Source organism: Rhyacophila brunnea, unplaced genomic scaffold, assembly GCF_057557595.1.
Source record: "Rhyacophila brunnea isolate RB1 unplaced genomic scaffold, BYU_Rbru_1.0 scaffold_17, whole genome shotgun sequence".
NCBI lineage: Eukaryota > Metazoa > Arthropoda > Insecta > Trichoptera > Rhyacophilidae > Rhyacophila > Rhyacophila brunnea.
Window position 1 is genome coordinate 27,314,049 of NW_028232827.1, and position 27,481 is coordinate 27,341,529.

The 27,481-nt window shown below is 31.1% G+C and overlaps 1 protein-coding gene across 1 annotated transcript in view; it reads left to right on the forward strand.

The window, feature by feature from the left end:
* LOC147073889 (uncharacterized) overlaps nucleotides 1-27,481 on the forward strand; it is a 670,186-nt gene that overhangs the window by 529,221 nt on the left and 113,484 nt on the right. The window contains exon 5 of the mRNA XM_085944702.1: nucleotides 4,296-4,402. Coding sequence (XP_085800828.1) covers nucleotides 4,296-4,402 — 107 coding nt within the window. The remainder of the gene's footprint in view (nucleotides 1-4,295; nucleotides 4,403-27,481) is intronic.

The following is a 27,481-nucleotide window of genomic DNA, read 5'->3' on the forward strand; positions in this document are numbered from 1 at the left end:
GTTTTTTGACATACATTGGCACAACGCTACCGGAGAAGAAAAAAGTCGCTCTCAAGATATTCGTGAAAGCGTTATCAAATCGAAAGTTGTTACTTTAACACGTCGCCCTCTTGTTTGTTCAAAGTTTTCTTCACATATTCTCTTTTTTCATCTTTATTCCTTACGATTTGAATTTTTCTCAGGCAACACCACACATACAACTAACAAGGTGTTCTCCGTCTGTCTGTAAGTTTTAACAAATAGCACAATTTGAAAAGCTTTAAAATAAAATAAAGTAACATTTCTGCAAACTATGACTAAAAACTATTTTATTTATTTCATTTAAAATTGATCCCATGTAGATATTTTTTCTAAGATTTTTTTTCTTAACTAATACCTAAACAAACGTATCGTCATCTCACTATTAAAACCTCGTAAGTCTGTTTGAGAAGAATGTTGAAGGGAAGGAAAAAAAGTAATATAAACAATATTTTAAACACCTCTCTAATCGATGAATCTTCTAAAACTGGTTGTGAAATACGAGGTTTTAATACCATATTTGAAACCACGAAACATACGAGTTTTTAAAGTCTTTCGATAGATAGACTACATACTAGTCTACATAACCGAGGTTTTATCATTTAATATGTTTTTTTGTTTAAATTTTGTGGAATAAACTTTGTTTTTCCATAATATCGGACGTACGAGGTCTTAATAGCAAGTTGACGATAAAGTATTTTCACGTTATATTAATATATATAATTAATTTAAAATATACATTATTTAATCGAGTTATTATATTCATATATTCTTCGTATTTGATCTCACTACAGGCCAAATTAACAACTGGTCTCGTCAATATTCCGCTACTCTCATCTTCCACCAAAAACAGCTTCCTGGTATTTCGTCCTACACAATCCTCTCCAGCAAAGTCTTCTACTTCACACGAGTCATCTACCTCAAAAACAAATAAAAATAAAAATTGTATTTTAATATGAAAAATAATAATAGTAACTCTGGAAAATGTTTCAAACTACAAAGGCACATTCTTGAGACAATGAATTAATTTACTCCTAAAAATACTTTCATTTGATGTAGACAAAGAATTCAATTTTCGATTTTCTTACAATGAATGAGATTTCTATGTAATATATTATTATCATTGTTTTCAAAAAATCCTAAGAATTATTTCGTAAATTCACAATACTTGGTAACCTTAATTTAGTTAAACAATGGAGTGATTATACTTAATTTGAAAACATCTCATGCATATACACATTAGAAAAAATCGTTTTGTAGAAACAAATACGACGGGATTTGAATATATATCTACTGGATTTGCGCTAGTATGCCTTTCCAATTAAGCTACGGACCTCTTACTAAATTACAACGGTTTAAACTAATAGCTATTACATTAAAACCTACTATAATTCAATATACTAAAATCAATAGCCAACATTATAACGCAATTCGAAAACCAATTTATGTAACAACTACTAGTTTAAATCGTCGTGGTTTAGTAAGAGGCCAGTAGTCCAATTTTAAAAGTACACTGGCGCGAATCCAGCACGTACATGTTCAAGTCCCGTCGGGTTTCGTATTCTTTTCTACAAAAAAATGTTTTCTAGTGTGTATATTGGATGAAAAGTTTTCAAAATATGTAGCCTATATTCAATAATATATATAAAGTTATATTTTCAAATCTTGTGTCATATTCGTTGAATAAAAAGAAATAGTTTATTAAAAATAAAATGATTATCAATAATAGTTTCCAAAACGGGAATAAATATATTTCTTTTGAATTAAACTATTTTATTTTTAAGTGAACATACGTTTTGTGAATACCTTGTTTATATTTCTATTCCACCTTTGTTCTTACCTGGTTGTCATTCAAAATTCAAAGGAAGGTTGTCACAAGTCTTGTGCCCGTGTTAAATTGGGTCCGCAACTTTTGCGAGCTTGCAACTTCCCTTTCGGCTAAAAACATTTTGTTTCGCGAGACAAAGAAGAGACGAAGAGATGATACTAAATTCCATGCTTAATTTTAATCCATATTCACTGTTCGGAGTTTGACACATAATGTTGGATTCTGTTTTGATGATCAACACAGCTTATGAGTGCTTACGGGTGATTATCTTTATGCAAACTTTCGACGACGTATCCTCAGCGAGTTTTGATTACAAGTTTAAACAATATGAATAATCCTTTCAAAATGTATCCTTATCAGTATAATCATTTTAAACCTAGATCAATGTACTGCTAGCAGCGGCGAAGTGTGGAGGTAGGCTATTAAGATCCGCCATAAATGGTGCATACTAAACTTTGTCAGCCATACGTATTTGTTTTCATTGAAATAATACTACAATTTACAGATGATGTTGGTTAGTTTTTAAAATTCAATTAAGCCCTGCGAAAACCTAGCCATAATAGATAATAGTCAAAAAATACTCGTTTATCTATAAAATATATAAAATTATGCAACTAAATCATACATAACTTTGAATACTTTATAGAATAGATATAATAATATTTTTATCTATTTTATTTTGGTTTAGGCAGGGCTTAATAAATTTAAAAAAATGAACCAACAATATGTGTAATATGTATTCTTAATGAATGAAAAACGTGCACAATTTTGTTGTATCGGCCAAAATATATAAAAAAAACTATGATGGGGTGGTTTAGGCAGGGTACAATTGATTTTTATAAACTCACCAATACCATCTGTAAAATTTATTGTAGTCTTAGTTCAATAAAAACAAATATGTATGACTAACAAAGTTTGATGTACCTATGACGGATCTTATCAGCCTACCTCCACCCTTTGCTACTGTGCTAGATAAATGCTTTTCCAAGACGATTCCATGCTTCTCTTACTTTTTCGTTGTTTTACAATATGCAGAATTTCTAAAACAACCCTGTTAATTCGGCAGCACCAATAAAAGGTTTATCTAATGATTACCTCATATATTAATACTATAAACCGAAGATACTCGATGGAATTTTAATTTAAGGGAGATCCTTATACCAACAGAGGCACATAGCTGAATAATACGAAGCTTGCAATTTGAGACATTTTTTTGATAATTTTCAGCTGTGTTAAGGGGGATCCTGTATGCCTACAGAGAACCTAGCGGAAAAATACGAAGCTTGCAATTTGAGATTTTTTTTAATAATTTACAATTTCAACTGTATTAATTAATAAATATCCTATCTGAAAACAATAAAAAGAATTTTTTTTTAAGTCAAAGATAAACTTGCAATTTAAAAAAAAATGTGAATTTGTCACATATTTGGTACATAGGTTACGTTATTATTACATTATTTTTATGGTTATATTTATTTTTTATATTAAGTTTATTAAGTTTTCATTTTTTATTATTAATTAAGAAAAAAATATTTTATAAGTAGCAAAACCAGAAAACCACAGTACCTGTCACATTACGAGATGGAAAAGGTGTGGCATTCCCCAACTTTTCAACCAGGGATATATAAATGTTACCGTAAGCGTAATACAGGACAACGCTAGAATCTCCGTAATTGGTATGAGTGAAGCTCCACCAAACTATTCGAGTAGCAGATGGTAAAGCAAAGATCGATCTGATTGTGGCCGACTTCCGTTAGTGGATGGCACAATAAGAAGAAGTTTATCAATATACATATATAACGTAATATAATAAATACTTCTTGTTAAGGTACATATTTATCCATTATCAATATAACTGTATACTTATGAATAGGTCGAAGGATATTATTTTGGCATACGTAAATATTTTCTTGACTATTTTTTTTATTCAACGAATAGTTCACAAGATTATTAATCACATAATTATTCGTTGAATAAAAAAATGGTTAATTAAAAAATATTAGCAAGTTCAAGTTAGTTACAGCAAAAAATCTTGGAGTGATCCGTGACGTCGGTTAGTAATTAAAGTACTACCTACTTTTATTTTAAAATACAAAAGCCGATCGCGAAAAGTAGATCATTTTGGAAAACGCTTTAGAGAGTATTAAAAGCCATTAGTTAAAATTCGTCGCAATTAAGTTTGACGCCTTTAGCATAGTGGTATATGTGCATGGGGGCGATACCCGAGAGATGCAGGTTCAATTCATGCGAGGATTTTTTCTATCGGTTATAATATTATATTTTCTCAGAAGTGTTTTCAAAATTATGTATGTATATATTTTCGATTTCAGTGCGGTGATGGAATTTTTATCAAAATAATATGTTTTTCATATAGAAATATATTTTCAAAGAAAATATTCTAAGTTAGTTTTTTTTGTCAACTTCATAGATGGTTTCTTCATTGTTTCAGGTTCCCGCAGGAAAGCACGTCCTGTTGGCAGTTCGTCAAACAAACAGTCACAAAATTCACATCAAAGACCAGATTATCAAATACGACAGAAGTCAAAGAGTCCTAAAGTAAGTAAAACTTTGCTTTTTTTCTTTCAACAAAAGCGCTAGAATATTTTTTCTGAACTGCTACAATCTCGAACCGGCAAAGAATCTTATAAAAGTGGGTGCACAATATGTTTTGAAAATTATATTATTCTCCATGTGCGGTGCGGTCCCGAACAATGTACTCAGCCGATATTGTATATATGGAGAAAATAATAAATTTCATAGTATTTTAATAGAAAATACAGGTTGAGTAACCATTAAGAGAGTACGTTAAGTTTTCTTAACATACATTAACCAATACAATAATTCTTTCTAAAGATGGATATGCTGACACAGGTAATACGTTGTTTACCGGTATATGAGTCGCTGAGAATTTATTATTGCGGTCGAATAATTTGATACATTAAAATAGATATTTGATCAATAATATACTGACAGCTACAAATATATTTATATACATAATATGATAAAATTTATCCCTATGTAATCGAATAAATAAAAGCAATAATCGTCTGGTTTTGTATTCTTATCTTTTTGCAATAATATTTAACTATTTTTTATTTATTTTAAAATTCGTTGAAACATAACTATATAATGTGTGAGACTTTCACGGTTGTTTTTTTTATCATAATAGATTCTTGGGTTTCCACCGCGTGTACTTCTTCCTTCTTTCCTCGACGTTTCGGTCTCGTTGCAGAGCAAATTCAAGATCCAAACCACATCCTCTGGGAATATCCTGAAATATGTACGGAATTGGAAGAGCTACTCAAATCAGTCCAGCCAGCTGTTAGGCTCATCGAGCTATCCGAGGTAGTCAGAACAAATACAAATTTTGTTGCATTTAGAAAAATCTCTGCGTCATACTCCATAAATGTCAAAATCTTTTTATTTAGAATTTAGATTGTTCAGGAGGTTTATACCTATTAGTCGTTATTATTTAATTTTTGTCTAATCCTCGTTCTCCTCTCTTCCATGGGCCCACTTAACTAAGGTATTTTTAAACTTAATTACAGCACACTCGAGTGTGTGATAACTTCAATCTTGGGTAACTGCTATTGAGAAATTTCCAGTCAAAAAAAAAATAGTGATGCTTCATATCAAACGTAGTGTCCCGTGATATGTTCTAGTAACTACGGATGTAGAACGTGGTGGGTATAAGAGTCATTAACTTCAATGTAACATACAGGCTGTTTAAAATGGTTAAAACCTGTGTAAATTGTACGTAAAATTTTTCACCGTGGCACATTTTGCTGTGAGTTTTCTTATCGGAACGAAATGACCGGATACTATACGGTCTCTAATTTTATTAGATTCAATATGAACATTAATTTAATTTTCATACCTGATTTTGGCAAAATTCATGAATTTAAGAATGAAAACCTAACCTAACCTAACAATCAATCCAGTATATCGGCTATTTTCAAATTTTTTTGCTGCTAGCTTCCTGTAAACTGACAAAGAACCTTGTTTTATTTAGACATGAATTTTATGTCAGTATTATACGACCCAAAGAGGTTGGACGGTCTTTAATATACGGCCGTATATGTGTCGCTACATTTCAAAGTCCACCTTTAGGTATTTTTGACTTTTTTGTGAATTGCTGAAGAACTACTGCTTTCTAACATTTCTGCATTATCAAAATGTGGAATTTATTAATTTGACATATTCTATACTCGAAATAATATAAACTTTCACCCTTGTGACTGTGTATTTGAGAAAACAAAAAGCTGTTTTCTCCTATTCATCTATTATGGACTTGGCTGATTTTGAAATCTAGCGACACATATGTCCGATACAACGTTTCAAGGTGAAGTACAATACGGCGAACTGCATATCTACAAGGTACTGGGCATGATTTAAAATACACTATCTATGAATAGAATATAAGGAATAGTTGATTTATTATACATACATGTCTGCAAAATACTAGATACTGTTATATTACGTTTATTAATTAGTAAGATAATTTAAACAAATGTGTTTTAGTAAAACATTCAATATCTACTTTGTATTCCTTTACAAATGCACCAAAATTGAGTTCCCACGAGTGCACTTGGAACTGTATACAAGCATTATAATTCTCCACACTCTTCTCACACTATCTTTCCCTGGAGCAATGTCGCATGTCCGGCAGACTAACAAAAAGCTACGGCAAGTTCGAAACCTCACGACTGAAGTGCTGGAAGCTTGTAGCGGGCGGCTAACAAAAGAAATTCTTTGTCTGATGCAATCTAGGTGTAGATAATGCTATGAAAAAGTTTTTAAACACAGTCGACTTCAAGTGTTAAGTCAACGTGTTGGCGACAACGAGGAAAATCGCGAGTGGTAAAGTTTTCATATTTTCCCGAGAGTGGCGAAGCTTGATTAATGTTTTTCACCAACTTACTAGCGCAGTATTACCTCCTCGGTTTTTTTTTTCATTTGATTTTAGTTTTTTTTTATATAAAGCGACTGAATAGTCATTTAAAACTTCAATATACGAGATCACTCTGTTGTGATACAAGCTTATTTTCACTGTGGTCTAATAAAACTAGATTGAAGAGTTGTTACAATTTTTCATTTCGACATACAATAAACGGTACCTACTGTTCGGTTATCAAGAATACAGCGGAAAACACATTTTGAAAATAGCCGATAAACTGGATTATTTGTTAGGTTAACCTAACCTAACCTAACCTAACCCAGCCTATCATAACCTAAACTAACCCAAACTAACAAATAATCCAGTATATCGGGTATTTTCAAAATGTGTTTTCCACTGTATTCCTGATATACGAACAGTAAGTACCCAATAAACTTATAATATGTTGCTTGATACACTCATATAAACTCGTCTCACCCACAACGTGTCAAATATTATGTATGTGAGGTCATCTTTCTTCACAAATTACACATTGCCAAATGGAGATCCGCATATTGGTGGAATGCGACTATTTAGTTTGAAAAAAAAAACATCTAGTGTTGCTAGCAACAAATTGCATGCGTCTCGGGCTGCGAGTCAAAACCGCCAGTACGCATACGCACGCGCTTTGAATTGGTCATTCCTGATTAGACGTCGAAGCTCGCCGGTCACCGCATCTCATACATATCTACATTTCGAGAGGTTGCGCGCGACTATCGCTATGAGTGGTCATCATATGCAACATCGGTGCGAGGTTCCTTGCAGGTTTAAATGCGTTATCCACACTGAAATTAGACTCGATATGAAAATAACCATAACTGCCAGTCATGTTGCGTCTCTCCCCCGCAGACAGCCGCGACAATGACGCGACGCGATCTCCTGTCAACCTGAATAAACGTCACTGTACACCAGACAAAGAAACATCTTTTTTTTTAATGTATGAATGCGAAAATAATATATTGGTTACATTAATTATTGTCAATTACTGACGAGTGGACGAAGATGATCTTGATTATTATTAGACTGTATGGAATAAGTAAGTACAACAAATTGTTTTATTTTAAGTAAATGTATTTCCACCAAGATTTGACAGTTGACACTATTAAAAAAATGAATTAATTCATTATTGTAATTGTATATAGAGAGATATAGAGAATATTTTATTCACACATTAGTTATATATAATAAGATTTAAATTTATTTGAAGGACTTCTATTGTATTTAATTTATATGTTAATGCAATAATGATTGTATACTTACAAATAGATGCACTCAATGTGAATATAGTAAGAGGATTAATAATATCATTTATACTTCAGGTATCCGAGTAACTTCGCGAAGCAATATTCTATAATCCATATTGTATGACGCAATCACAATAAGCTGAGATTAGTTCATGCAATCCTCCCATCCTAAATATACGCCATTTTAATAAGTAACCATTACAATAACTTATTATAAAATAAATATTATAAATAATACACTTTCCATCGTCATTATAATCATGTAGATATTTCTACTACTGAATGAAGGTTTGTCCTTGGATATTGAGTTGTTATATACGTCCATAGAACTTGATTATCTAGTGACTGGTAAATATTTTAGCATCCGGGAATTTTACGCCATCTTAGTATCACTGGATATCTAATTTTTCCAGCGATTTTCTCTTCTTTATGCTGTGTCTTACTTATTTATATTTAAGGTTTTTAATTAATTCTATTTGATTGCATGCACGTCGTGTTTGTGCTTAGTTCATCATTTTTTGTAGAAATTATACTGAAGTCAATAATATAAAACATGTGTTCATAATAATTTTATTACCATTAATAATTGTAAAATATAACTTAATACCTGTTCAGCAAAATGTTGGCGTACCAAAATTTTGAAAAGGTTACACAAAACCTTTGTAAAATGACGGTTTCCACCCTTATTACTAGATACAATATTATTTTACATAACTTAAGGTAAAATGCAAATTAATGGTTTCAATTTTAAAATAACAAAATAAGAATGAAATCAGTGTAGTAAAAACCAAATCATATTAATTAGTAGGTACCTAAAAAACCTATTACATGTGCATTATTTGTCCGCCGAGATACAGTACCTAAAATATTATCTTTTTATTTAATACATTTAAGTTTAGATCTACTTTTTGTTTTGCTATAGCTATTACTTGGATTCTTCTTTGGAAATTAACTCATTATAAATAGTCATCGAAAAAGCACAGGTGTATTAGCTAGAGCTACTATATTATAACTAAGCTACGTTCATAAAATATAATATATCACTTTTTCACATTATTAAGATTGAGTATCAAGTTTCACATTAAAACTCTAAACAGTATTTAATCTGTAATGGCTTGGTAAAAAAATAATAAAACAGCTCAATTTTTATCTGTAAACGACTTGACTTTAAATATTCTTTAAAAGGCAGAGAAACTAATCAAAGTAGATCGTAGGTACCACTTTGTCTCTCCGGGATAATACTTTAAAGTTATTCAATCCTGTTCCAAAAAAAACTATAAAAGGTAAAAAAATGTCTCCGGCGTTTCTATAGTTGAATCAAGTGGAAATTTCATTATTGGAAAACTTATTAAAACTAATTTAAGCTCCTTGCCTTTGTTCGATCAACGCTGATGCTTTTTGAACTAACTGACAAGGATGCTCTCGATATTTTTTCTAATATCCCAAAAGCTCAGTGTCTTATTTTATGAATATTAAATATTGCAGAGTAGTTGCCTGTCATTAGAAAATTTTGTAGATTTTTTACTCCATACACAATAAATCTAATATAATCTAATCTAATCTATATACGAGTATAACAAAATCACGGAAAAAGTCAACAGCCTCTGGTTCAGCTCGATGTGTAACTGAAACTCTTCTCTGGAAGAAATAAAATTATCATAACTCCCAGATGTGTTTCGATAACTTAATCTCACCGCAGTCACAAAGTGGGGCCCAATTCAAAGAGCAAGTATATATTATAAAATAAGAAAGCATGTCATCTAGAATTATGATATCATATTCAATTCAGACACATGCTATGTTTGCGTGGAATCCTAAAGCCGGAAGAATAATGAAGAATAAAGACATAAAAAATAAATTATATAAAAAATCGATAATAAAAATCTAAATACCGAAAGTTTTTCTTAGTATATAATATCAGTTATAGAAAATTGGTGTATCGAAATGTATGACGTAATTGAAAAAGTGCTAAAGCTATAAATACGCGTGCTATGTTCTAGATATTGATATCTAGAATATCATCATTTTTAATAGGATTCTTAAAAACCATTTTTCTTTCTCCATTAAAAACTGTTCGGCACGTCAGACATCGAAAAATAATATTTGAGAAATTTTGGCACGCGTACGTAAAATGGTTCACCAACCCTGTACTATGGCATAGATTAGGCAGGGTCTAATTGTATTTTAAAAACTAAAAAACACTATCTACACATTGTAGTATTAGTTCAATAAAAACAAATACATATGACCGACAAAGCTTAGTGTGCACTCTTTATGTTGGATCTTAACAGCCTACCTCCACCCTTTGCCACTGGTACCTCATACTCATATTTTTGTACCCTGTCAAAATAACTACTTAGTTTGTAGTATATAGTAATATCGATATTTTAAAATAATACTATATCTATTTCTATAAAAATATATCGTGTTTTCAACAAAAATGTTTTAGTAGATTTATACGTCATGTATAATTATTTTATTTGGGGCAAACGATACGTGTTTTACGCCTCAACCATCAAAATTTTCTTCACTGTGAGAGTAGATATTTTTCCACTTGATTTAATTTTCTATGTTTACATTATTCTACGAAATGGTGTCTTTGAAAATTTTCTCCTTAAATGAATCTCAAGTGTCTTTATTTTTTTTTAGAATCTCAAGCATTATTATCATTCTATACATATTATTATAGTATCTTGAAATATAAAGTACATACCTAGTAAATGTTTAATAATAGTCGATTTAGATTTAAATAGAATGTATACCAAGAAGCAGTTACTGGTAAATACCGATAATTTTTATAGAGTCAATACGTAAGGCACGTCTTGATTTTAAGTTTTGGTTTCTTGTGACGTCACAATAAATATAAGTTTACGGTTGTTTGTTATCGTGGTAGATTTTTAAATGAATTCTTCTTCCTTCTTTTCCTTAAATTTTTCACACGAAGCCATCACCGAGTGCCTTCTCAGAATTTTGGGTACGCCAACATTAGATTGAATAATCATTTAAATAAAATTTTCAATTTTTAAAGCCAACCCAATCGTGATAGAAACATAAAATACTAATAATTAAATATTAAAATTTAAGGTACTCTCAGTTATAAGATTACACAAAGTCTGTTCCGGCCTAATTCCCACGAGTAAAATAGTAGAGCGGATATAAGTATATATATAAATGCGTTGTTACCTAAATGGAGTTAGCCGGATTGCAGAGCAGAAATCCAAAAGCAAAAAGTAGCGTAACGTGGTACAAATATGTACATGTTGGGCATAGGGGAAACAGTTAAAAAAAATCAATGGATAAGGAAACAAGCAAGAATATGCGGTAATATGATGTAAGTCGCCAGTATTATAAATTACAGTTGAACAAATACAGTCATACAGTAGTACACAATGAGGAATTAAACGAGTATAGCTCTAATCGACTAACTCATTAAATTGGGAAAATATACATGACACCGCAAAATTAGAGTTGGATAAGAGTACCTAAATTAAACCAAGGGAAACCTTCATCCAGTGGTAGATCGACCCATGTTGATGGTAATATGAAATACTACATTGTTAAAAAGACTATCTACCATTCAGATTAGATTTTTCAATACTCAATGCAACAAGTATGGAAAAATAATACATACTAGTCCATGCACTTTTTTAATATCTTGAAAAGAAAATATATATATTATTTATTTCTACAGATATTTGTAAAATAGAAGCGCGCACAATGCATGCACACTATCTCTAATGATAGCACTTTTCACTCTTTCGCCTCTAGCCTTCGGCTGTATGGGCAAATTGCTTCAGGGAAGTATTGCCTGGCGAATTAAATCCTACGATAAAATTTATAAATAAAGTTATATTGCATTCATTGAACAATGATGTTGAAAAGTAAAAAGTTTTTCTTCTTCTATTATTATACTCATTTAAGGCTCATGCATAGATTCGCAAACAAAAATAATTTTATTATAAACATCAAAATAGTGAATAAACAGTTAACTATTACAGTTTGTATAAAATTAATAAACGACTAAGTAGCAGTGTTGACAATATATCCAATTTATTAAATATAAAGATAAAAATCATTTAAGAATCAAACCTTATTTAATGAACGTTTTTAACTTTAAAGAAACCTTTGAAATCAATTAAACCCTATTTTCTTATACTTGCATTAGTTCAATCCACAGCTCGTCAATTATTAAGTGAATATTTAAAATGAGTACATTTTTATTCAGTTTTCTAGTTTAATTGACTAGATCTTATGATTTCTCGACATTTTTCAAGAATGTTTTTTTCTTGAGCTATGATTTTTGTCGTCCATAATTTGTTTTTTATTTAACTCAACCGGCCCAACATTGATAGTTTTTTTCAGCTTTCTTGTCTAATTTATTTTTACTAGCGAATTTATCTAATTCCATGTATTTCTACCGAAAAAAAATAGTTACGCAGTAATTTTTCCCTGGTAACAACTATTTCTTGAATTCTCAAGACATTTTGATATTTTTTCAAGAATTTAAAATCTGAATTAAGTAGGTACAACTTTTAGATGCGACAACATATTGTGTATTTTGTTTTAGGTTGTTTATATTATGTTGTTTTATTCTCAACCAAAAAAATCAGTTTTGGATTAAAGATTTCAATATTTTCTCCGGATAGAGTTGTTTATTTTTATTCGATTATACAATTTTATTATCATCGTGTACTTCGTCCCATCTTCTCTGTATTATATACCATTGTATTGCTGACTTGGACGTTTTCTTGCCATTTTGAACCGTACAAATTGCCGCCGAGACGAGCGCAAAAGAAATCTAAGACGCAATTTAGATCGACGAATGAAGATTATCCCTTACCTACTGTGATTTAAAGTATTGGAAATTCGCTTTTATTTTATAATATACCGGAAAATAAAGCTCGGCGACTCCAGGTAAAAGAATATTCGCTCTAAGTCGATATAAAAATTACTTACCCAAATCGGCTTTACAAGGATAAATACATAATAATATATTAAATTGAATAGAATGTATACCTACCTGCGTTTTGAGATATATCAAAATTTAGAAAAACCTAAAAGAGCTTACCGAGTTACAGTTTCATGTGAGTACATTTCGGTTTTAAATGAACTATTTTTATTCATGAATATAATAATTTAGAACGTATGGAAAATATATAATTTCGATGAGAACCATGCCTATTTGAAAAAATATTTGTGCTTAGCGGAAATTGAACTTCAATCCATTCCGAGTAAATTGCCTTACCAATTAAGTAACTAGTGCAATACCAATCATCTAACTACTATAAATATCTCCGAGATGGTAAAATGCGTATATTTGCAAATAACATAATATTATGTTTTGCAAATTTTACACAATACGTTATAATGATTTAGAAAAACCACCAAAAATTATCCTTCGAATGAAATATTAATAAATGTCAAATTTTTAATTGCTTTTAATTTCTATTTTTATTATCTTACTATAATAAATATACTTACATTAAAACAAACCACTTTCACTTAAAAACGTTGTCTACCATTAATATAGAATTATAGTTAATTTATTGGTTTTTTTTTTAAAAAGACGCCACTTATCTCAAATTCAGTTAATACTCAAATGTGGTGATAACCAATTAATAAACATATTTTATAACGTAGTGTGAATTAATAACCACTAAGTAATGATGAATCTTAAAAAATCTGAATAACTTTGAAAATTTGATTAAAATACTAGCAAAAAAGCCACCAAGTACGTTATTTGAAGATAAAGGTTTCTAAGAGAAAAACCATGAAAAACCACTTGCTTTTGACATAAAAATATTGTTGATCAATAGAGAGTATAGTTAGAGCAGGTCTACAAATACAATATATAATATATATTACGGAGAAGCGGTATGTACGATGACATTTTCCGATGATGAAAGTTCACGTAAAACTTGATCTCTTAATCACAGAAAAATTCAGAAATCAAGAGTTGCACAACATTATATAAATAAGTGTATTGAGAAACATATGCAAAAATAGAAATAAAATCCAATATATACGAGAGAAAATGAGAATATTATGCGAAGTCAAATAAGTATGCCGAAACCCATGGAGATGGACTGGACGCATCGCTCATAGATAGGATGGTCATTGGACGAATGCGATAATCCAGTATCTAGTACCCAATGAATATAAGACGACTAAAAACGCGACTGTCGATCCGTGGAATTATATGTCAGTATAAAATAATAAATCGAAAAGATTAAACAGAGCTTGAGGAAACCTTCATCCATCTGGGGGTTGAAACAGACGTATTATAATTGTTAACATTGGTTGACAATACCACGGATTTTGAAATAAAAACTTCGAACGAATAATTCTTAGACAATTTCCAGTTGATTAGTATTTTACCAGTAGTTTAATTGATAAAGTACATATTTCGATATGCAATGGATACAATGTAATGTCTCGCTCAGCACAAAATATATTTCTTCCCCAATCGGTATGTTTATTTTTTGATTTTGTCATAATATTACTTTTTCACTTATTGAGTACATGGACATAATAATATATTAGATTTTATTGGTTTTTTATTAAGTATTTGATGTGATTCGAACTGTTTTTTTTTAAATACGTAGTCATGCCAACTTGCTTACATTAAATCGAAAAATTTAATAAAAAAACTTAAAAATGATTGCTTTAAATTTATGTCAGGCAGAAGCTTCTTACGAGTACCTTTTCAATGTCATATTAAATGCGTCTACCCAATAAGGTCAAATCCACTTTGAACATTAAAAAAGTTTCGGTATAAGCAAGATTGATACTTGGCTATTTGTTTTCACGCTTGATTGGGCCAAGTTAGTTATTTCGTTCACAGGATAGTGACGACTAATAAATTAGTGCCGTTAACTTATTAATGAACTAAGTAAGTGGCAGACTTTCGGGGGAGAACTTTATAGCCTGAACGTGTTTAGATATCATACGTTAGGCAGTTTTATAGTGGGTTTTGTAACGGTCTGAAACTTTTTTATTGGGCCTTTGCAATTTGTTACTACTTAACTTGCTGAACCTGTTTAGGGATGTCATGTTGCCAGTGTCAAGACCTAAAGTATTGACACCAGTAACGTATCTTAATTTAAGTATCGAAATTGTATTGGTAGTTGTTCAGTTCTAAAGCGAACCAGTTTCACTAACGTTTACGTGAAGAATTCTGTTATGTATCTGTAACTCCCCTCTCTATGGTATTATCTCCCATTGACAATAAATTATATTTTGTTGAATTCATTGACATTCTAAGCTAGCTGATAATTATGTATTATTGTTAAACATATTATATCGGTGTGATTTCGACTATTGCAATGTACCTACTCAATATTATATTGATCAACCCGAATTTATCTACCCTATCTAGCTATGTTATTTTACACATATAGACTAGACCCACTAATATTACTCACTTACTATTTCATATTTATACTATTGTAAATGATTCTTATATCATTCAACTCGGACCATTCAACTTGTTCAAACTAAACTTAGCTCTGCTCACCGAGTTGTTTCACTGTGGTTCGAACTGTCCTGAGTTCTTTCCCTTTTATTTTTACACCATGTAAATTTAAATATTGAGAATTGACGAATAAACATCTCTGAAGATTAACATCCATGGAGTCTGCTGTCTAGTATATTACTGACAAACACCTTCCACTGGACCACGTGAAGGATCGGGGCCCATTGGTAAGGATTTTCGTTGCCGAAAACATAACAATTCAATGAAGAATTACTTAAATAATACTTGTGAATTAGCTTTTAAAGATATATTTTTTCATAATGTTAGTTATTTTGTCAGAAAGATCAATATTTATTTTTATTTTTACGGAATAGTTACCTGATATTATAATAAATCTTACATTGTTTTACAAGATATGGATCTTAGCCACTTGTTCAACCTAATTGGTTATTACTCCATACTCTGGTAGGTGCCTAGTGTTAAAGCTGAGAGGCGGCATCGCATACACTTGGAAAGAAAATGGTTTATATGTTAAAGATCAAGAAAAACAGCGTACAGTTTACAATATTCAGGTAGATTAATTTAACTATGCACACATTAACTTTAATCCGAGCTTCTTCAATAAGAAGCTGGGTACATCGACGATCAACGATCCAGTCATCGACATATTAATATATTACTGGTCACACCTGGTTCGGTACCTGAACTTGATAAAATGGTTGTTACACACCTTATATCTAGTTTTGGGTATTTATAGCATTACTTAAATCATATATAATATTAAATCCATTAGAATTTAAATTCAAAATCCATCATTTACAATTGGTCGATAGTATTAATATTATAATATTAATATTTGCCTAACTAACACACGGTGGCCGAACGTTACAAGCCAGCCTTATAATGTCCTGAATCTCACGTTCGAATTCTGGATCGGAAAAATTCACATGTTTGAACCCAGAGTATGGACCTAATAGGCTGGACAAGTGGCTAAATTCCATTTTTCGTGAAAACAAATATCTGTTAAATAATCGACCTGATACTTTGGAGGCACATAATGATCTTCTTAAAATTGAACACGGCTTAAAGAAAATTTTACAAATTACCAATTTAATACATTTACAATTATATGACATCGTCACTGTATAGGCCAAGTGTAGCGTAACCCTCATTTTTCATCAAAGTGACATTTTGACGCTAATGCATTTATTGCATAGTCTTACACGAACTGGCCAAGTATCATAAATCCCAAAAAAATATTTCATATCAAAATAATTTAAAACTATTTGTGAGCCATTTGTAACTTTGACAAAAAATATTCCAGCCAAATGCTGTAACCCTCTCTAAACGTAAGCCACAGGGTACGACAGAATAAGCCACTCAATTTGTAATAAAATAATAAATAAATATTTTATAAAATAATAAGTAAATCCAATGCCCACAGTTTTTTTCACTTCCTGGACAATTTGATATTTGAGGGTTACGCTACTTGGCCTGTACAATGACGACATGAAAATACAAAGAAATAAATTTAAAAAAAAATGAGTCAATGACTCGGAAGAAGTACTTATAGGTATCTATTTACTAATCTATCTTATCAATAAATACAAATTACACACCCTAAAAATGGCGTACGTTGATAAAACATAGTCTGCCAGGCACTACAAAATAAAAGTTCATACCTAAATAATTCACAAGATTAAAAAATGTTATATTCTATATTATACATATGTAGAAATCACTTTAAAAACACACCTGTTTTGTATGTTTCTACGGTGTTTTTTAGCAATTCATACCTTTAAAACGTCGTCGGTAAAGTTTTATTTGTTCATATTTGGGGGTGAATTATTATGCATATTATGTCATTTTAGTAAATGTATTAACGGGGTTGCATTTTATTAAGATTAGCCTAATACACAAACTCTGTACAGTTTGAATAATTATTCACATAAATTCATAAACAGCGCCGCAGGCCGAATTATTTAGAAAAGCTAATTTAGAATTCGAAATATGAATTCACTAGTTCGCTACGCGGCCGCATCGCACACACGTGGCGCTGCGAGCGTGCATACAAAGTGGACATAACAGAACCGCCCACCAGATGTGGTTACTTTAGTTAGTACAGTTTACACCAGTATAGTAACTAGAGCAGGTTACTAAATATCATGACTAAACTTGATTACTTAATTTAATATACCAGATTTGCAAATAATACTGGAATCATGGAAACTTGAGAGGTCATAAAGTATTACGAAACCAAAAATGTTGATTCAGAATATTAAAATATCTGAACCTTAACTGGAACACATTAAAAATGTAGGGTTTGAGATTTCCCATTAATTTAGTAATATAATTACTATTTTTATTATATTCCTCATGCTGGGGCCAGTTATTAAAAAAAATATTATGTTTGAATACGTAAAAATTATGGCCTTGTATCCATGTATTTGATCGATACCCGTAGGTACTGCGTAGCTTGCAAAATAGCCTTGAAATATTGGAGACCCTACGGTTTGAATTTTTAAATAAAAATACAATATCCTAAACATATATAGGTATTACGGAACACCCACATAAATATAGCACAAATCAGTTATAATATTATGTAGACAACTTTGATGGAGATCGATAATCTTAGGTGTTGTCAGCAAAACACCGCAAAGTTGCAATCATGCGACGGTCAACATATTACCTATTTTGTTAGCTTTAGAGGGGAGGGAGCGTGAAAGTCACCAACAACCGTCTTCTCACCTTTGAAGAGCATCATTGATAGACTAGGTATAATATAAGCGCAATTGGAATACAAGATTCTGGGTTTAAAAAATTTGGGGCATTACCAGATCAGAAAATGGATAATACTTATTTTGTAAAACATTTGATTCAAATAGGAGATAACTGTCTATAAAACGAATACAAAGATTTATAAGCAACGCCCTGATAATTTTTGTAATCATTGGTTAAATTTACTTTTAATTTAGTTTTCAAAATTATTTATAAAATTTTCGCAGGGTTAGGATATACATTTTTATGAGTTTTTATTACCTTGATATATAAATTAATGAATTTTATGTCTATAACTTGCACGTTAGTAATCTGCGATAACAAACAACTCGGTATAACTATTCCCATGGTCTAAACTAAACTAACGATAAGGTAAATATGGTAGCTATTTGTGAATGGGGGTGGGGATTTGTGACTTGGTTAGGGGGTGTATCAGGGTAGGTTTATATTGGGCAAGTTTTCGTTCGGTTACGCTAATTGACAGGCCAACGTGGCTACTAATTGCCCGACGCGGGCTTACTCTACCTATTCAACGTGTGCATATTTTCACTGTACCTAATATGATCCACAGAAAACATTATATTTTTATTCATCATTAGTAAAATTTATTAGTTTTATCTTAAAATATAATATATTATCAAAATTAATGTGCTAAACAAAAAATATTTTTTTGAAAATACTATCTTTATGTCTTTTATTTACAAATCTATCGTCGTAGATGTGGAATAATTCTTAACGCAAGATTACGACATATGTATTTACTTATTTCGTAATGTATTTAAAAGAAAAACGCTGATCGATATTGAAATGTTTAAATTCAATTATCTCGGTAACAAAATCAACGACAACCAATCAGTTTTTACCTGTCAATGTAGAAACCGATCAACAGGAATTTATTGCTGGAGGTTTCAGATCCGTTGCATCATTACTAAACACAAAAGTTTGTATTTGAACTTCGTATAAGAACCGCGTGCGCAGAAAAATCCGAATATTGATTTCGATCGATCGTAATTATTCTGATTTAATTTTGTTTGTATTATCTAAATAAGGGATAAGGTCTTTCTTCAGGTCAGATCATTCTGGAGCTCCATGTTTGTTTACCGTTGAGGTCACAATAATTTATTTATTTGATTTTCTCAAAATCTGTGCGCTAGTACACTATTGTCACTGTACTTTATGGCATGCTGTCAATGACATTAATATTATGGACGACGCATCTGGAAAAAAAATGACACTCACTTTTTTGTCGGGTCTGCCGAATGGCATAATCTGTTCTAACGCCATTATAATAAAGGTGATATTGCTATAAATTCCCGATGCTTTTTGTCGGGTCTGCCGAATGGTTCGGTTCAAACGAGTACGCTCAAATGAACATTGACACTAGAAACACTGTTCTAACGCCATTACAATAAAGGTGATATTGCTATAAATTCCCGATGCGTGATATCGCATAATAGAAATTGCGTGACGTCTACCTATACATGTGCGGATGTCGCTATGCACGAATTTACTCGCTAGCTACTGTATTGAGTGCGTTGTCCATTAATAATGTCATTGCATGCTGTAATGTTAAAAAACACTATTTCTTTATATAATATTTTTTTTAAATTTATTGTAATACTTAATTATTTAGCACTACACCACTGAAAGTAAGCAGTAACTTTAAATATATTATTTACATAGCTATTATATTTCTTTACAGCCACTATTTTTACTTACTTTAATATTCTCGTCCAATCATATGAGAACTTAGATATCTCAATTCAGTATAAATACTAGTACTTATAATGTCGCAAGTAAGTTTTCAATTGAAATCCCACTTAGTCCGGGTGTCTAGACTGCTTGATAAATAATAATATATATAAGCGAAATGTGTTCACTGTTGTATATTTAATTTAGACGGCGCTATTTAATACCTCAACATAATAATATTTTATAAATAATATTATCTCTTAGGTTAAATCACACCAACTTATTATGTAATATTATGTAGGTACCGTTTTCAAAGTCTGACTATGATCATATTTTGATCTACAACTTATTTATTGTGGATCTAAAATCTGACTGTCATTTACTCGAACCACAGTCGGTGACTCTTCAGCCAATAAATTTTATTTCTCTTCTCTCTAGCTTCTTTATGCGTATATTCCTTGAGAGATTTGTATGGAAATATCAGTCTACAGACAGCGGTTTTGTTTATATTATGGTCGTTTTGTACTACTCGCTCTAAACAGTTGGTTCAAAACCCGGCTAAAATTTTTGTTCTTTACAATTATATGGTAAATGTAATTGGTATTAGTTTAAGTTTTACCACATAAGTCAAAAAAACGTGAATAAAATAATTATTATTTTTATTCTCCGAATTTACAAGTTGAAAATTAGAGTCAATTCCAAACTCCATTGAAAAAAATGTTGAATATATTTTACTATGTACCTAATATTAAATTAGTTGAAAACATAACACGTTTGTTATAAAACAATAATTTGAAAAAAATGCTAAAACCAAAGATATCAAATATGGGTTTATTCTCAAATTTAATATGATTACATTTTATAATAACACTCTTTTATGAATTTCATATTTGTCATTACATGTTAATTTTTAAGATGAGAGAAGACAAGGTATCATTATGACCTATGTGGCTTTCCTGCATGGACTATAAATGGTCTAGACTCTAGGCTAAGCTTGCAAAGACGTCTAAATTCTTGATTTTCGATCTCCACACAGTACCCGGGCTCTTAACTTATCCTTCGCTTACAAACGTCCGTCTATCAGGCCCTATTCTCCTTTTCCTTAGGCATTAGGTTGCACAGGATTTTAATCATTTTGATAAGGGTATTTGGAATAGTTTATAGTTTCCACTATATTTTCCCCTTAATCCCATTCATTTAAACAGAGAAACTAATTTACGTAAAAAATTAGACACTCTCTATAGATTTAGTTATCCATATTAATATGTACTTACATACTTGAAAAAACTATGATTTGTTGTTTACTTTACTATACATAATAAATAATAAAATTAAATATATACTTACAATAATATAGTATATATTACCTAAGTATAAACGAGTACCAATAGCGAATCACGGTTTATCACGAACAGCATAAACTTTTCAATCCATTATTATTTAGGCATGTTCACTTCTCACAGTAAATTTAAATAGGCTTTGTGGCTACATTTCAATTAGGTAGATAAAATCTAATTTTGGTTTTAGTAGACCGGATATCCTGTATAAAAATAATTATTATATTGAATTATTATTAATGATACCATTCCTAGGGTAACACTGTAGATTACAAAAATGTGCAATAACAAAAATATTATTACATAAAAAGTATTAAATAACTTGTAAACAGAACCCAGCAGAAGACAGAACTCTGAAGCTGAAGAGCTGTTGTCTACTTCTGTTATTATGATGCCTTGTCTCTTTTTAATTAAATAAATTAACATTTCATAATAATTTCAAATAATGTTAAGACGGTACTTCAGTGAAACGGCAAATAATTTTCAACTATAGTTGCGACGAAATTTTGGACTCGCTGGAAATCGGAGAGCGAACGTTGAGCTGTGAACACGTCAATTTGTTTCATGATGGCGACGGGGTATTAATTCTTAAATCATGTAAAGATGACTAAAAAACGTTAAATTTACTTGAAAAAGAAAACATTTAAATGAATATGTTATTATTGTTACTAATAAAACAATAAACAGAACATTAAATGGACGCATGTTGGATTTATATGACAAATTATATTTCGTTCGGCACGCGTCATTTGCACAATCCGTGCATCGCATAGCCACGATCTTTTTAGACCATGCCTCAACTGAGGTATAACCTTAATAACATAAATAAGTATTATTGTAACCGCCTTCTTTTACAATTTATAAAATTTAAATGCCATGTTTTGGTTTATATATCTGTGCTAATATAATATTACTTTTTGAATAGTTTGTCGATTTTCGATTGATTCTATATTTGCCATTATATATCGTCACCTTACTATTAAAACCTATTGAAGTCTATTTGAAAAGAATGTTGAGGCAAAGAAAAAAACGTAATAAAAACAATATTTTAAACACCTCTATAAGCGATGAATCTGCTAATACTGGTTGTGAAATACGAGGTTTTAATTCCATGTTTGAAACCACGAGACCTACGAGTTTTTTTTTTTAAATTATTTTTTTAAATCGATCGATGGACTGCATAATAGTCTAGAGCAGTGGTTCTCACGTGAAATTTAACTGTGGCCGCACAATTAACATTGACAGTTCTATGGAAACGTCTGGTGGCGGCACCAAATTTCACTTTTGTTTGTATTGAAAAAGTTAAAACTAAATTTTATTTACTTAATAAATAGATCAATTTATTTACAGACAAGTCCATCTAATAAAAGACATTTGAACATTTTAGTGCATATATATTTATTTAAAAATAATTCAAATGGAAATTTCTCAATACTACTATTTCCAATGCGAGCAGCATGGCTGCTTCTTGTTTACATCTGTCAACTCCAACTGGCTTCGTTATTTGTTTTTAACGAAGTAAATTACACTGAACGATCTTTCACAGTATACAGTAGTAGAACAAATCGACAATAATTCTTTGAATTGACTTGATTCTTGGTCACGTCAACTTCGACCAAAATTTTTCAACTGTTTAAAATAAATTTTTGAAATATTATTCTGTAAAGCGCTGGTGGCCGCACATGAGATCCACTGGTCTAGAGAACCGAGGTTTTCATATGATTTAAAATGTTATTTTGTTTAAACAAACTTCATTTTTCCATAATATCAGACTCACGAGGTCTTTAATAGTAAGGTGACGATATGCATTTTAATGGTTAAATTTGTTATTATGTCAAAGTCTATTCTTTCTTATTTATCTTAAAAGCAAATGCTTTTATTAAATCTCAATAAATTCATATTATTTTATTATTATATAGTTACAAAACAGTCGACGCTTTTCATAAGACAATCCAATTATATAAACAAATTCACCGTAAATACACGAATCATTAAATTGACGTGCCGCAGATAATAAGGAAACGTAGACGTTTACCTCCATCTCTGGCTAACGGAAGGTGTAGATTCAAAACTGAACCAACAGCCAAGTCTTGTGCAAATTTACTTTCAGTTTGAATTCTGGAACGGCATTGCTTGCATTGACAAAACAAAGCTGGTTGGTACCTACCTTATATTATGAAATTCCTATTTAGCCTTTAGTTTGCACACCTTGTTTTTTATAGCGTACCTAGTGGTATAAGAAAATATTTTTTTTATAAAGAATTGTATCTAATATAATTTTTTTTCTTTTGACCATATCCAATCCTAATAAGATCATAATATAGGCCACCACGGAGTAGAAATTTGGGTACAGTTCGGTTATGAGGAATACAGCGGAAAACACATTTTGAAAATACCCGATATACTGGATTATTTGTTAGTTTGGGTTAGTTTATATTAGATTAGGTAAGGTTGGGTTTGGTTAGGTTACACTAACAAATAATCCAGTATATCGGCTATTTTCAAAATGTGTTTGCCGCTGTAACTGCCTCATAACCGAACTGTACCGAAATTTGTATTAACAGATATTTTTGAATTTAGAAGAAAAATGTGTGCTAAACACTTTTGCTCAACATAAGATCCATACTCTGACTCCAAACACAAATTTAAAAACAATATATTATGTATTTTGCAGACCTAGGATTCTAACGTGGAGTCCACGACATTATAAACCGAATTATGTAACATAATATCGCCACAATAAACCATTAACTATTCATAAATGAAAAGTCTTTTTATTAATTTAGTAATTTAAACTAAAAATGTAACAAATGTACATAATAAAGAAATAGTCTGAACTATTGGAACGAGGCCTCTATCCTAATTTCACTTCACCACTCCAACACTGCTATCTGACCACTTTACCTATTTATGATTCGACTAATCTCATACGGTCGTCGGTTGGGTGTGGGCACACGTCCTTCTACCTAGGCTTTGCCTCAACACTACAATAAAGCTACCTAACCGTTGTTGCAAGCACAACGTTAGAGCGGAGCTCGGAGCAGGACCACAGAGCACTGGAGCAATAGGATTTTACTGGAGCAGGAGCGAAGCCGGAGCACCGAAAATTTGTAGTGCTCCACTGCTTTGGATGTTTTTTTTTATTAAATTTTCATCCTAAATGATTATAGAATATTATGTTGACACTTTGCAACACTGGAATTATTTGAAATATGGCAACACTGCCAAGTGATAAATAACCTCACTTTTTTGACAGAAGAGTCAAATAATGAGAGACGATTTGCTGTCGGGCATTTTGTTTAATATAAATAATAATGAAAATGACGATTATTTTAAAACTACTTATGTTTTATATTTTTTAACATTATTTTATACATATAACTTTTTAACCGGAGCGGAGGAAAACCCTGGAGCGGAGTCGGAGCAGAGAGATTCGAAAAAGGGTCTGCTCCAACGCTCTGGTTGCAAGTGCGTTTTATTAGTTGTATAATTTCGGAACCTTTTGAGATATCGAAATGTATCTGTACTAAATTATTATCGGAAAATTTTAAGAGAATTAATATTATAAATTTATGATGAAACCATATTTTTTTAAATTTCAAATTTTCACTGATGCTTTTTTAGCTTAGCACTAATGATGTATGTTGTTCGTTGATGTATAGTACTTGTTACTCTAATTAACCGTGTCTGTACGAGTATCAAGTAGCAAGTACTTGAAACGATTTCCATGTTTTCGAATTTTAAACAACATTGTCAATGTCATTAAATAAAAATGAATAATAATAATTGAAGTATCAGTTGTCAGTTTCTATTTTTGACGAATATTATTTAATTTTTTTAATATACATAATAATAATATATTACCTAACATTTATTATTTACACAAAGTTAAAATTTTGAGTACTTAGGTATTTATAACGCCCACGATGGCAGACCGGGTAACGCGTCGTTCAATAATGTCTGCAAAAAAAAAATCACAAGTGGTTTTGAATTGTGACTTTGAGAACCCAGAGTATAGACCAAATACGTCAAGCAAAGTGGCTTACATCCATTTCTCGTTAAAACAAACATCTATTAAAACAATCTTAATTCTGTGGAGGCCCATAATAAATGATCTACTTTACGGAATTCACAGCGGAAAACACATTTTGAAAATAGCTGATAAACTGGATTATTTGTTAGGTTAACCTAACTAAACCTAACCTAACCTAACCCAACCCAACCTAACCTAACCTAAACTAACCCAAATTAACAAATAATCCAGTATATCGGGTATTTTCAAAATGTGTTTTCCGCTGTATTCCTGATAACCGAACAGTACCAAAAAAACATTTATAATTTTCATAAAATAGTTCCTCAGTTCAGTGTTCTCAAAATTTTACGATTAATTTATATGTATAATAAAGTAAAAAAAATAACACTCAAATGTATTCAATTACTTAATTTTTCGAACATATCAACACTAGTAAGATAAATTAAATCATTGGTTGCTCTACAATTTTGTTAGGATCTTGGATACCTTCCAACAATGCTACGTTTCTTGGCACATTTTAGATGATACATTGTTATTAGTACTCAAGCTTAACCCATAAATTCAATATCTGTATTTAAAAATGTATACATTCTAAAAAAGAACATGTAATTTTTCCATATTGTGCATGATTTGAGTCCACATGTTTAGAAACTCACGTTTTGTCAATAATCTACTACGGGCGTCTAAGATTACTAAAACAATACGATTATTTTATATAATACTAGCTGAAGTACCCGGCTTCGCACAGGGTCGCTTCGTGGGTATATTTATCTTAGATATTTAAAAAATAATAAGAGGTAATTGTTTTTTTAATATTAAAATATCGGTGTAATACAATATGGCAATATGAAAATAATTCTAATATGAGTAAATGTCAAACAAAAGACCACTAAATTAAAATCGAATCCAAAATATGCAAACGTTATTAGTAGTAAAAAAAATCAAAATTGCATTGAACAAACAAACAATAAACGTTGTATTTTAAATAACACTAATTTAGAAACCTTCGCAGGCGTGCGCACAACAACTGACAAAAGTTTCATTGCGAATAGAAGAAGATAAAATAGAAAAAGAAGGAGATGGTTATTCTAATTCAGAAACCTTTGCGGGTTTTGGCACAATTATTGACGAAAGTTTTATTGCAATCAGATGAATGGAATAGAAACGCATACGAATAAAAGACAATAGAATGATGAAGAAGAAGATGATGATTTTTCTAATTCAGAAACCTTTGCAAGTGTTGGCACAACCACTAACGAAAGTTTCATCGCAATCGGATGAATGGTATAGGAACGCATACGAATAGAAGAAGAAGATGTTTTTCTAATTCAGAAATCTTCTTGGGCATGCGCACGACAACTCACCAAAGTTTCATTGCAATCGGATGAATGGTGTAGGTACGCATTCGAATAGAAGGAGAAGAAGATGGTTGTACTAATTCAGAAACCTTTGCGGGTTTGCGCACAACAACTGGTCAAAATTTCATCCCAATTGGATGAATGGTATAAGAACGCATACGAATAGAAGAAGATAAAATAGAAGAAAAAGAAGAAGAAAATGGTTGTATCAATTCAGAAACCTTTGTGGGCGTGAGCACAATACTTGATTCAATTTTCATTGCAATCGGATGAATGGTATAGAAACGCATACGAATAGAAGGAGAAGAAGATGGTTGTACTAATTCAGAACCCTTTGCGGGCGTGCTCACAACAACTGGTCAAAATTTCATCGCAATCGGATGAATGGTATAGGAACACATACAAATAGAAGAAGATAGAATAGAAGAAGAAGATGGTTGTACTAATTCAGAAACCTTCGCGGGTGTTGGCACAATTACTGACGAAAATTTTATTGCAATCGGATGAATGGTATAGGGACCATACGAATAAAAGAAGATAGAATGAAGAAGAAGAAGAAGATGGTTGTACTATTTCAGAAACCTTTGCGGGTGTTAACACAATAACTGACGAAGGTTTCATCGCAATCGGATGAATGGTATAGAAACCATACGAATAAAAGAAGATAGTATGAAGAAGAAGAAGAAGATGATAATTTTCTTAATTCAGAAACCTTCATGGGTGTGCATACAACCACTTACCAAAATTTCATCGCAATCGGAAGAATGGTATAGGAACGCA